This window comes from Carettochelys insculpta, chromosome 1 (assembly GCF_033958435.1).
Source record: "Carettochelys insculpta isolate YL-2023 chromosome 1, ASM3395843v1, whole genome shotgun sequence".
NCBI classification, from domain to species: Eukaryota; Metazoa; Chordata; order Testudines; family Carettochelyidae; genus Carettochelys; species Carettochelys insculpta.
The window spans coordinates 221,664,617-221,678,610 of NC_134137.1; the positions used below are offsets into that span (position 1 = coordinate 221,664,617).

At 47.7% G+C, this 13,994-nt stretch overlaps 1 protein-coding gene across 1 annotated transcript in view; it reads right to left on the reverse strand.

Moving 5' to 3' along the window:
- CFAP44 (cilia and flagella associated protein 44) overlaps positions 1-13,994 on the reverse strand; it is a 117,657-nt gene that overhangs the window by 92,780 nt on the left and 10,883 nt on the right. The window contains exon 4 of the mRNA XM_074983552.1: positions 2,063-2,188. Coding sequence (XP_074839653.1) covers positions 2,063-2,188 — 126 coding nt within the window. The remainder of the gene's footprint in view (positions 1-2,062; positions 2,189-13,994) is intronic.

Here is a 13,994-nt window from a genome sequence, read left to right on the forward strand (position 1 = left end):
GTCCCCTATTACCACTCCTCTACTTAGGATACATTGATGGCATCTTTATGATTTGGACCCATGGTACAGAGGCTCTAGAAGAATTCCACAGAGACTTTAACAATCTACACCCCACCATCAACTTATGCCTCGATTACAACATGCAAGAGATACGTTTCCTGGACACTACAGTACTAATCAAGGATGGCCTGATCAGTACCACACTGTACCCAAAACCTACTGATCGCTATACTTATCTACACCCTTCTAGTTTCCATCCTGCACACGTGACTAGATCCATTGTTTACAGTCAAGCTCTTAGGTACAATCGCATTTGCTCTGATCCAACTGACAGAGACCACAAACTACAAGAACTTTACCAAATATTCATAAACCTGAATTACCCACCAGGAGAAGTAAAAAAACAAATCAACAGGGCCAGACGCATACCCAGAGACCAGCTGCTCCAAGATCGGCCCAAAAAGCCAAGAACAGAACACCACTGGTCATCACCTACAGCCCGCAACTCAGACCACTGCAACGAATTATTAAAGACCTACAACCTATTCTTAATCAGGGTGCTACACTCCAGAAGGCCCTGGGTGACATGCCTGTTCTCTCCTACAGACAACCTCCCAACCTCATGAGGATCCTTACTAACAGCCACAGCCTATACCCCAGGAACAACAGTCCTGGAAACTTTCCCTGCAACAAAGCCCGCTGCCAGCTTTGTCCACATATCTTCTCTGGAAATACCATCACTGGACCTAACCACGTTACTCACAGAATCATGGGCACTTTCTCATGCTCCTCTACTAACATCATATATGCCATCATGTGCCAACAATGCCCAGATGCTTTGTATGTTGGACAGACTTCTAACTCCCTTAGACAAAGGGTCAACGGGCACAAGACAGACTTCAAAACACTCCAGATCCACAAACCAGTTAGTCAACATTTTAATGGAATGGGGCGTTCTGTCAATGACCTCAAGGTATGTGTGTTACTGAAGAGAAATTATCGCTCTGTTTTAGAGAGAGAAGTGGATGAGCTGACTTTTATATTCAAATTCGGCACATTAACACATGGTTTAAATCGTGATGGGAACTTTCTGAGTCACTATAGGGGCTCGTCTGCATACTTGGCTCAATCTAATTCTTGATCTTCCCTCCCACCCCTCCACTCTCTGATTTGCTCACCTTGATTATCTTTTTCTGATTTGTCCTCCTTGCTTACTGTTTTTGGTTTTCTGTGTCTTAAATATTGAGTCTGTTCTAGTCTGGCTATGGTCTGAAGAAGTGGGTCTGTCCCACGAAAGCTCACCTAATAAACTATTTTGGTAGTCTTTAAAGTGCTACTTGACTGCTTTGATAGTGTTTTGATAGTGTATAGACTAGCACGGCTTCCTCTCTGTTACTGATAAAAAGGAGTGGCTGGAAAGTTTTGAAGAAATTCACAGTTACATCTTGCATTATTGCCCATCACTACTTTTGCCTAAAAGGTAGACTCTAAAGAGACAGGGGAGTTTCACCCCTTCTCATCTTGGGAGCATGGGGCCTAAAACTTAGTCCCATGTATGCATATTATGCCTGATTCCTGCAACTTGTACAGTCAGATTAATACTAAGTAGTATAAAATGCTACCAGCTCAGAATTGTAATGATCTAAATGTTTAAACAAGATGCCAAGCAATAGAAAATCAGGCCTCGTATTTTCAGCAAAGATTACCTCCCGTTTTTTAAAGCCTGAGCAGTGAACCAAGAGCACACAGAACACTCTTTGGGCCTGCTTCTCACCAGCACACAAGAAGAAACAGATGCCTGGGCTTACCATGGACATCTCTGTGTTGTACTGAATACATTAATCAAAGGCTGACAGCCTACTGAGATTCATCATGAAATCAACCCTAGTCCCAGGATGCCATAACAAACGCATGTGAATTAGAAACATAGACCCCTGCCACTTTCCCCAGCAGTCCATTCTTCCACCAACCTGTCAAAAACACAGGGAACTGCCCAGTACGCAGACTTAAAATTACTCTGTGCCAGTACTGAAATCTCTGTATAATGGCAGGCAATACTCACAGACACTACTGGGATCTGCCTCTGTACTTTCCACTGGCTTCTCTATACCTTCCTCTGGTCCCTCTGGAGTGGAAGGTACCTCTCCTTCACCTGGTGGTTCCTTCGAGGCACTACTTTTGATTTTCTCTGCAAAGGAAGATAGGGCTAACGTTTTACTTAGTCTCAATACCCTCTAAGCATATTTGGATTCCCAAAGGATGAATTTTTCTCAGTGGTTTGTATGAAGTATATCTGCATAATGCAACATTGAGGTTCTTCCTATCCTGCAAAGGATTTCTTCTACCATGCAGTGTGAAATCCATTAAATAATAGAGTGTTACTGGGTTCCAAAAAATAAAATAATAAAGACACTTCTTTTCTGCAGGTCAGGATGAAAATTCAAAGGTTGCAGGACTTTCCATATATGCCTAGACAGTAATCTCAGACTTTCTTTTAAAGATGAATTGACCTGCAAAAGAATTTTATTTGTGCCCATTTTTGCTTCTTTATGATAGTTTTTTAGCTGTTTTTTTTTTCTTTTTAAGGAGATGGTTTTGTTTTTTATTTACCTCAGGAATATCAAGCCTGATGTTTCCTTCCCTTACTGAAGGGCTTCTTAAAAGTTTCAGGAGATGTGCATTCCGAGGTCTCAAACGTTAATTTAATGTGTAGGATAATAAATCAACATTTTCAATAGGTACTGAAGTTAAGTAGATGTGATGTTATATGGTTAAAATATGAGCATGTAGATTGTTGTTGCTGCCACTGTTACATAATTGCAACAAATCTTGTACAAAGTGTGTCATAAAATATCTATTGAAAAGTTAATGTATGCTGAATATGATTATTCTATTTGATTGCATGCATCATTTTTGTATCTGAAGTAATAAATATAACTATGTACTTCAAATGTTTGTTGCTGTGGTAACACCTACAAGCTATTTAGCTGCCCTATTATGAATGGAGTATTCAAGCTGATGGCTCATCAGTGAACACAATGAACCCTAAATGATGCCTATAAGCATGTGTTCAGATAAGATTTGAAATATTCATTAACCTGGGAGGTAAGGTGTCCCGTTCTTTCAGCCTGGTAGAATTTTCTTATGTGATGAATGAGATTTTCAGTAATCATCATATTTCAGTTGGGTATCTGGATGGACAATCAAGGCTGATAGAATGCTGAAGAATGGCGTTCTGCCTCCTTTTTTGCTGGCAATGGTGCTGCCATTTGTGAAGTGCTCTGAGCCCTGCATGTGGCTCTTTAAGGAGCCAATATGCAACTCAGGGCTCTTGTTGCTGCTCCACTCACTTCCTCCTCATTGAGCTCTGGCATGCTGAAGCAAGAACTCAACTTAATGGGTTTAATGGCTGGCCATTAAACCAATTGAGCTGAGTCCTTGCTTCAGCACACCAGGGCACTGTGAGCTGCCCCTGCCGTTTTACATGGGGGAGCCAGTGCAGCCACTAGAAAAAGTAGGCAACCAGTGAAGAACCACATGGAGCTCTCTCCTGCAAAGATGAGACAGTGTTGGGGTGAGGGTGGTTTGGGGTTGCGGTGGGGGATGGGGTTAGAGGGTAGCTGGGAGTACCTAGCTCTTGGGGAGGGAAGGGGGATGGGGTAAGAGTGGGGTGCTGGTGGTGCCTGTGTCTTGGGGAGGGGAGAGGAATGGGGTAAGAGTGCTGGGGGTGCCTGGTTCTTGGGGAGGGTATTAATTTAGACCTGGGACTGGGGATTGGGGTGCCTGGTTCTGGGGGAGAGCACTGATTTAGTGCTGGAAGTGGGTTTGTGGGTTCCTGGTTCTGGGAGTGCTAGGCTCTGTGGGAGGGCATTCATTTAGGGCAGGGAGGGAGGGCTGGGGCTGCCAGGGGGGTGAAACTTGTGGGCAGATCAGGCCCTGCCGTGGTGGCAGTTCAGCCAGCAGAGGGATTGGGACTCGGGGCGGGGTTTGGGGCTTGAGTTCCATCACCTGTTTGCTAGAAAAAAGGCACTGCATTAAACTATTATAGAAGCTGTTTCATGGCTAGGTAGGCAGATCTAAGTATTAGAATGAACACCAGTTTGCGGGATTGTTTTCCCTATTCTTTCAAGAAGTAGGTTTTACCCATGAGACCTCATGACCTAATAAATGTGTTAGTCTCTAAGGTGCCACAGAACTGCTTGCCATGCTTTGCAGTTTGTCTTAATTAAGTAACCTCAGTGTGTTCACCTTCAGACTCTAATTACAGTAGTTATAATAAAAATGAACAGAGAAACAAACAGAAAAAAGATTTTAAACAGTTCAACTATAAGTCATGGCCCTGTTCTTCAGCTTTGAGACTTGTTCTTCATGATACCATAATTGCACTAATTCTCCAGCTGTCTCAGTCTTCCAAAGGAAACAAGACCTAAATTTGCATTATAAAAAACAAGCAGAATTCACTGTATTTAATTTAAAAATGTTGAACTCCTACTCACCTTACAAAGAATAAAATAAACAAATAAAATGTAAAAGTAAGCCTTCCTTCCCGTCTCTGTTTTCTCTGCATGTTACCTTCACCTTAGTTTCAATATTAATTTGCTCTGTTTCTTTGCTTCTTTGTAGTCAAACTTACCAAATTTACGGGGGACACCCTAAGTCAACTTTCTGTGCAAGTGTGGACGTTCACCACAGACTTTATAAAATCTAGAGTTAAAAAGTCAACTTTAATAAATTTGAATTTATTGCCTAGTATAGACATACCCTTGGTTTCTCATAAACAACTATTCCCAAACAATACACTTTAAGATTGAAAGTGTATAGCTGCGTCTACACATGCCAGCTACTTCGAAGTAGCCGCGCCAACTTCAAAATAGCGCCCGCCACGTCTACACGTGGCGAGTGCTATTTCGAAGTTGAAATTGACGTAAGGCAGCGAGACGTCGAAGTCGCTATCCCCATGAGGGGATGGGAATAGCGCCCTACTTCGACATTGAACGTTGAAGTAGGGCACGTGTAGCTGATCCACATCCCGCAACATCGAAAGAGCGGGGTCCGCCATGGCGGCCATCAGCTGAGGGGTTGAGAGACGCTCTCTCCAGCCCCTGAGCTCTATGGTCGCCGTGTGCAGCAGCCCCTTAAAGCTCCCCGCCCCCTTATTTCCTGTGCAGGAAGCTGAGAGCACGTGCAGGCGACAGCACTGACACACGGCCTGCCTGCACGCCTCCCTGCAGCCCCAAGCCACTACCCCCGCTGCGATGGCCGCCCGCCAGCCCCCCAAGCGCCCCCAGGGCACGCCCCCCCAAGGGAAGCCAGGGCTCCCAGGCTGGCAGCCAGCCTGAGAAAAGGCGGCGGGGTCCCTCCTGGACAGAGGCCGAGATCCGGGACCTGCTGGGGCTCTGGAGCGAGGAGGAGGTGCTCCAGGTAATGAGGAGCAAGAGGCAGAACACGGATGCGTTCACTCGGCTGGCCAAGGGCCTGGCTGCCTGGGGTCACCCTGCCCACACTCCTGACCACGTCAGAAATAAGGTGAAGGAGCTGTGGCAGGGTTACGCCCGGGCCCGGGTTGCGGCCAGCCAATCTGGGGCTGCACCCGCCACTTGCCCCTTTTACAGGGAGCTCAGGTCCATCCTGGGCCCCCGGTACACCTCCTCCCCACCGGCCACTCTTGACACCTCAGCCGACGAGCCCCAGCAGGCCCCGGAAGTGGAGTCCACCCCAGAGGCAAGCCCCGCACCCCAGGCGCCCCCCCAGGAGCCCACCCCTGGGATGCTGGAGGAGGAGGAGGGGGAATCCTCCTCCAGTGACAGGGGGCTGCACATCGCCCTGCCGTCCCAGAGCTCCAGGAGGGCGTCCGCCCAGAGGGTGACCCCGACCATGGGAGCGGACCATCAGATATGTACCCCCCTGGTGCACACCCCCGGGGTTAAGGGGCGGGGACAAGAGATATGACCAGGGCCCTCCACATGCCCAGATGACCATGGCCCCAAGGACAGCAGTGGCATGTCCCTCAGAAGAGTGCATCAGGCCCTGCCCCCTCAGCAGGACAGCGCCATGCCCCATCCCTGGGGATGGGGGGAGCGGAACCTAGGGTCCCCCGGGGGGGGAGGGGGTGGGACACCCATCAGTACCAACAGCATCTCCCGGGGACGGGGAACCAGCAGCAGAGGGGTGGGGGGACAAAGGCCACGGCTCGGGGCCCACACTAACGGCTGTCTGCACTCTTCTTCCCCCCCATGCTCCACAGCTGCACCATCGGAGGGCCCGGAGAGCGCCGGCGACGTCTCCGTGGTCCCGGAGAGCCCACCGGGGCCATCGCTGCAGGCCAGCCCCTCATCGGAGCACCGACCAGCCCCAGGACAGGACCGACGGTGGAGCCACCACCACCAGAGGACGGCCACAGACCCCCAGCTGCTCGCGACCCTCCAGCGTCAGCTGGAGGTGTCGGAGCGGCACCTGCGGGTGGAGGAGCAGCGGCTGGAGCTCCAGGAGCGAGCGCTGGCCTGGCGCCAGGAGGCATGGGGGGTCTTTATGCGCACATTCGAGCACATAGCGAATGCCTGGCCCCTCATGCCGCGCCGCCCGCCCTGCCCACTGCTCTACCCACTGCTCTGACCGCTGCTCCGACCGTCGTCCCACCACTGTCCGCCACCCTGGGGTTGTCCGCCAAGGGGACCTGGGGCCTGCTGACGCCCGCCAGCCATACCTACCAGTTCGCCCGACCCCCAGCCAGCCTCGGCCAGGGCTCAGGCCGAGGCGAGGGTCGCGCCCACCAACCCTGGGTGCCGGGCAGTAGAGGGGTGCGGGGCCCAGGACGTGCCCCCCCCTTTGTACATATCCCCCATCATATATATTTGTATATAGTTTGTGTTACACCCCTGTTCTGTTATATGGTACCCGCCCCCCCATGTAAATAGTTCCCCCCTTTTGTTCTTACTATATATATTTGTAGTTTTAATAAGAGAATTCACTGTTTTTTGGCTTCATAAACAACAGGTCCATTTTTATTTGCAAGAAAAGTGGGGGGATGTGTGCTCTTGGGTGCTCTGTGGTGTGGGCGTGGGGGCAGGGAGTGTTGTGGAGGATGAGGGGGTGCAGTGGGGGGCATGCCAGCACTCACCCCACAGTCTGGTCGAAATGGGCCCGCAGGGCCTCCCAGACCCGGATCCCCTCGGGGTCCACCTGGCGACTGGGGGCGGCGGGTGGCTGCACGTCAGCCCTGCCAGCCTCCACAGCCCAGCCCTGGAAGAATGCCTCCCCCTTGCTCTCGACCAGGTTGTGGAGTGCGCTGCACACGCCCACAACCTGGTGGATGCTGGTGGGCCCTGCATCCAGGCGGGTGAGGAGACACCTCCAGCGCCCTTTGAGGCAGCCAAAAGTGCGCTCAACCATCTGGCGTGCATGGTTCAAGCGTGTGTTGAAGCGCTCCTGGCTGGCTGAGAGATGGCCCATGTAAGGGTGCATGAGCCAGGGCCGGAGGGGGTACGCCACATCTGCGATGATGCAGAGGGGCATGGTGGTGTCCCCCACAGGGATCTCCCACTGGGGGATGTAGGTCCCCGCCTCCAGCCGGCGGCACAGGCCCGAATTCCTGAACACCCGGGCGCCATGGGTGCTGCCAGGCCACCCAACACAAATGTCCAGGAAGCGGCCCCAGCTGTCCACCAAGGCCTGCAGAACCACAGAATGGTAGCCCTTCCTGTTCATGAAGCGTCCTCCGCTGTGCTCCGGGGCACAGATGGGGATATGGGTCCCATCCAGAGCCCCAAAGCAATTTGCGAAGCCCAGGCTGGCAAACCCAGTGACGGCAGCATCCAAGTCTCCAATCCGCACGAGCCTGTGGAGGAGCAGGGCACTGATGGCGTGGACAACCTGCAGGGGAAGGACATGGGAGAGCACCAGTAAGGGGTGTGCAGGGTGTGTCTGGCCCTCCCCCCCAGGGCTGCCCTCCACCCCAGGGCTGCCTCCACCCCAGGGCTGCCCTCTCCCGGGTCCTCTTACCTCCATGAGGACAGCCCCGACGGTGGCCTTGCCCACGCCAAACTGCTGCCCCACGGATTGGTAGCTGTCTGGAGTGACCAGCTTACAGTCAGCGATGCCGACCCATTTCTCAACCGTGAGGTCACACCGCATGGAGGTGTCCTGGTGCCTCAGTGTGGGGGTGAGCCACTGGCAGAGCTCCAGGAATGTCTGCCGGCTCATTCGGAAGTTCTGGAGCCAGCGCTCGTTGTCTGACTCACCGAGCACAAGCCGCTCCCACCAGTCAGTGCTCGTGGGGTAGCTCCACAGCCAGCGGCGTGTGCGGCGGGGGAGTCGGGGGACGCAGAGGGCAGCAAGGTCTGGGGCTGCTTCCTTTCCCCCCGGAGGCAGCTCCTCTTCTGTGAATAAAAGGTGGTCAGCTGCCTCCTGCACAGCATTGAGCAGGGCAAGCACTGCTCCTGCAGGGGCGGGTGGGTGGACCTCTGGCTGCTGCTGCTGCTGCTGCTGCTGCTGCTGCTGCTGCTGGTCCATACTGCTTCAACAGGTGTGCATGCCTGTGGCTCTGCAGACCGCGTGCTGTGCAGGCTGAGTGTGCCTGGGAGGGGCCCTTTAAGGGAGCGGCTAGCTGTTGCCCCGGAAGTGCTAGTCCGCCCTGTGACCCTGTCTGCAGCTGTTCCTGGCACCCTTATTTCGCTGTGTGCCGCTGTGGCGTATAGATGCTCCCCTGCAGCGCCTACTTCGATGTGGTGCTGCCCAATGTAGACGGCACCAGCCCTGGAGGATGTGTAGATGCTATTCATCAAAATAGCTTATTTCAATGTCGCTACATCGACATAAGCTATTTTGATGTAGCATACACGTGTAGATGTAGCTTATATAAGCAATTTAAAGATTAAAAACAACTTTCAAGAACACTGTAGTTTATTTTTAAGTATTAAAAATCCAGAAAATTCATAGCTAAGGTTCAAATTAAAATAAACTTTAATATTTGATAGCATGCAACTACATAGTTAAGCTTTAACTGTATTCCTCTGTCTGGAGTAAGGGCTCTGAAATCAAGAAATAAAAAGCCATTAAGGAATACATCCCTAGTTTCAGATTGGATAAGAATCATAGCTGGAAAAGAACACTTTGGGGGTTCCAGTTTCAGGAGAATGGAAAAGCACAGAATGCCGACAAAAACTGTAACTTGGATGTCGGAGAATGGAGAAGTTGTTATATAACTGGACTGTATTCAGCCCGCAAACTCAAAGAAAAATAATCAACCCATCTAAGATCTAAAGAGCCCAAAATCTTTTAAATAAAAACATCAGAAAATTTAAGCCAATCTCATGATTTTAGATTCCTGACTGGGGCTGGTAATAATGGAACAGAGGTTCTATTACCAGAACTACAGTTAGTCACAGATATAGCTGTAGGCAAGTTGAATGAATGCACGGTAGGCTGTCAAGAGACTTGAGTTGTTCCAATCCCAAATCTGCAGTGTTGCTGTTTGTGTGTACTATGCCACAAGAATTGAACAGGCTTAGGAAGTTCAGGGATCAACATTTTTTGTCTTGGGTCCCATGATCACATTGACTAATCCAGGAAGCATTTGTACGGGTTCACCACCTACGTGTCTTTAACATCAGTTTCTCATAAGAATTTTTTAAGATCCATTATATTCTAAACTGCCTGAATTATGGAATAGCGATTTTTACTTTATTTGAAAACTGAGGTGTTAAATTTTCAAATGATATAATGCCAGGAGTTCAGTTTCTATTGTTCTATAACCACTATTACCACTATAATCATGTCAGAATTCAAATGGGTAAAAAAAGGCAAAATGGAAAAAAAAAAAAGAAAAATGTTTACCAGAATGTTAATTTTTAGATCCAATGTTTCACAGTTTGGAAACTAAATTCCTTTCTAGTCCTACTGGCAAAAGATATTGAGCAACTATACCAAGCCAAAACTGGTTTCAGGACTGGGAAATGCATTCAGCCAAGCCTCTCAGTTTTACTGAAATAAGCTGTTAATCTGCATTTGTGCTGACACAAAGGACTTCCTATAGATGACAGTAGACTTGTAAGAGCACAGAGCTGATAGCGCTTTGGAGATGCACGGTGTAATGTTACTGTAGCTCCAAGGGTATGTTGATACTTACAGCAAGATCGCCACACCAGGATCAATCTTCCGGAGTTTGATTTTGCAATGTGTATAAAGACATGGCAAAAATCAATCTCTGTGGGCTCGGCCATAAACCCTAGTACTCCATGCGATCACATGCAGCAAGGGACATTGGAACGAGCCTGAAGAGCCCCAATCTACACAAGGGCAGAATGTTGATTCTGACACGTTGATTCTAGTGACACTAATGGCATAGCTAGAATTGGGTATCTGGGATCAATTTTGTTCCCTAGTGTAGACCAGGCCTAAGAAAGTGAATAGCAACCAGTAGATCAGGATCTATTGGTAGATCCTGGAGACTTTGACAGGCAATCCTGTCTGGTTTGGCCAGAAAGCTAACTGCCTGTTCTTCAGCTGTCATCCCCCCTCCCCCTGACTGCCATGCTGCTCCTGACCTCTGCTTGGAACTGTTCCCCGAGAGCCACCTGCTTGCTGTGCAGGAAGGGGGAGCCAGAGAAACACAGCACTGATGTTGTCATCATCATCATCATCATCATCAACAACCATGGGTTCAGCGCCCGTTGGCGTCTGATGCCTCTCTCACTATTTCCTTCCATCTTTCCCTGTCCAGGGCGGAGTGGCTTAGTTTCTGTAGACTATTCCTCACCAATCTACTACACCATCTACCCATTCTCTGTGGGGTCTGCTTCTTCTATTCCAACTGTCCATGATGCTGAATACCAGGTTCTTGGTGTTTCGTTCATTGTTTGTTCTGCAAATCTGCCCGAATAGCTGTAACTTCAATTGTATAACCTTCTGCAGTAGGTTCTCTTTCAGCTGTATCTTCCTATATAGTTCCTCATTGGTGACCTTCTGCAGCCATCCTATCATCAGGATCTTTCTATAACAACTCCTCTCAAATGCCAATATTCTTCTCTTTGAATCTTTCATTACCACACATCTCACATCCGTACAACATGCTGCTGAATACCCACGTTTTCAAAACACAGCTTCATTCCTAAGCTAATCACTTTGCTTTTCCAGATCTTATCCATCTCCTTCAAACTCACTCTTGCTTGTGCTATTCTAGTCGCTATTTCCTTCTTACATTCTAGATCATATGTGATGTTGCTCCCCAGATATGTGAAATTCTCTAGTTCAATCCCATCTACACTGATCTTCCTTCCTATTTTCTTACCTCCAAATACCATTGTTTTTGTTTTATCGATGATCATAATCAGGCTGTACTGCTTCCCTTCCTTGTTTAGCACCTGCATCATGTTCACTAGCTTCTCCTCATCTTCCTCTGTGATAACTACATCATCCGTGAACCTCAAGTTGTTAATTCTTTCCCGTGCATAGACAGCCCTTCTACCTCTTCCTTGATTTTGTCCATCGCTCTTGATAGATGCGCAATGAAAATACTTGGCAACATCAGATCTCCTTATCTCATACCACTACTCGTTCTAAACCAACTTCCCAACTCCACGCACATTCTCATCGCTGCCTCCACACTGTCATTGATATCCTTCAACAACCGTATCAGTCTGTAACAGCAACGAAGGGACCTGTGGCACCTTATAGACTAACAGAAAAGTTTTGAGCATGAGCTTTCGTGAGCACAGACTCACTGTGAGGCTGTGCTCACGAAAGCTCACGCTCAAAACTTTTCTGTTAGTCTATAAGGTGCCATAGGACCCTTTGTTGCTGTTACAGATCCAGACTAACACGGCTACCCCCTCTGATACATATACATATCAGTCTGCTATCCCCTTCATACGACTTCAACACCACCCAAGTCACTTTCTGATCTATACTGTCAAATGCCTTCTGAAAATTGATGAAGCAAGTATAGATGTTCTTGTTCTTTCATCGAGCTTTCTCCACTATCAATCTTAGTGCCAATATCTGATGTATGGTACTTCTATCTTTCCTGAACCTCACTTGCCCATCTGCCAAATGTTCTTCTATCTGCAACCTCAGTTTCTCCATCATTATCATCATCCGCACCTTGCCTGGGTGACTCGTTGGGGCAATTGTTTTGTAGTTCTTGACCTCCAATGTACTTGCTTTCTTGTGTACTGTCAGTAGCATGGATCACGTCCATTCCTTAAATGCCTTCCCTTTTTCTAAGCTATATTACATAGTCAATGTATTTCCTGAATCATACTTTCTGCGCCATATTTGATCATCTCTCCCGTGATCTTATAATTTCCAGGGCTCTTGCTGTTCTTTAGTCATTTCACTGCTCCTTCTACTTTCTCCTTTGAAACATCAGTCTCACTCTCAATGATCAGTGGTGGTATCTCTGTCAGTTCTTCAATCAGTTTCTCTGAGACACTTGGGTCTAACTGTGCTTTGTATAGATCACTGCAATATCTTATTCATCGCTGCACAATCTTCTTGTTCATGAGTATTGCTTCATTCTCACCTTAGATCACCATCTGCTTCGGCTGCCATTTCCTATTAATATTCCTAATCATCTCATACAGCTCCTTGGTCTTACATTTGCCATGTCCCCTTTCCCCCTCAGGCCTGTACACCATCTCCACACAGCAGGGTGTCAAGACAGGACTCGGGATGGAGGGAGCTTGCTGGCAGCAGCTCATGTCTGAATGTGTTCAGAAAACTTTAAGGGGCAATGAACATCTCTGTCACCCTCAAACAATGTGTGTCTCTCTGTCACTCACACAAATACACTCTATCCTTCACAATCACTTCCTGACCCAACACATCTTGTGTTGTTGTTGTTGTTACTACTTCTTCTACTTCGTTCAAAGTGTGCTATTTTAGGTTTTTGAGTGGTCAGTGCATTTCATAAATTGTATTTATCTCTAATGCTTAAATTTAATTATTTGAGTAGTGAGTTCTGAAATGCCTAACCTGTCATGACTGAAGTAATTATCACAATAGAATTTATATATATTATATCTAGGTTTCTTGTTTCTCCTGGTGATGCACATCTGCACATTGCCTCCATATTGATCCACATCACAAAATTCATTCCCTCTAATTTTTCCATACATGTACAAACACTGGCCAGGAGTCTCTTGCAATTGGGCTCAATTTCCTGGAGGCTCCTGAAGCCAAATTTGAAGATCAGCCACTAGCAGTCTGGCAGCACAGTGCAGCTGAAGCAGACTGAAAAATATTTCACTGTCACATATTGGAAAGTTTGGGAAGCAGCTTATCTTGCTTATCTTGTTTAGGACAACAGACAGGGAGTCAGGAAAAATTATTTCTTCTCCTAGCTTTGCCACGGACTCCCTTTGTGACCTTTGATAACATGCAGGTACCTTTCTGTGCACTAGCTTCCACATTTTACACAGAGAACAATAAAACTAAATTTTGTTCAGCTCAAAAAGAGCCTCAGAAAAGGGGTCCATAACTGCAAAATGTAACTATATTGTAATAAATTGTGATGCACTAGAAGTGTGGTAGACTAGAACAACGAAACTCTTAAATCGTGTTGCACAGCCTGATTTTACTGCTATAATTTACATTAAAAAAATCAGCCAAATTTTGTAGGAAACTTTTGGGCCCCACAAGCTTTTCAGCAAACTTGAAACTCATGTTATTTCTGGACAGATGTGGAGTGTCTGAGGGTGAATTTTGTACTTTAGTAACAAAATTTTGTAAAATCTGCTTGGACAGTTGGATTGTTGAACACCCTCTTTCCCCATCCCTCATCCTGCACATGAGGTTAAATGAAATATTGCTGTCTATGTTCCAAGTTCCCTGTTTAAAATGGCAAGTCACACTCAGCTCTAGTTATAACCTTTCAGTTCAGAACTTCCTTAAAATTACTGCATTTTTTCTCTAGCTGTTTTAGAATTTAAAGGCATTTCTCTGGAAGTTTCACCTCACTTATTCCATTTTCCAGAGTCAGCTACTATATATCCTGTTCC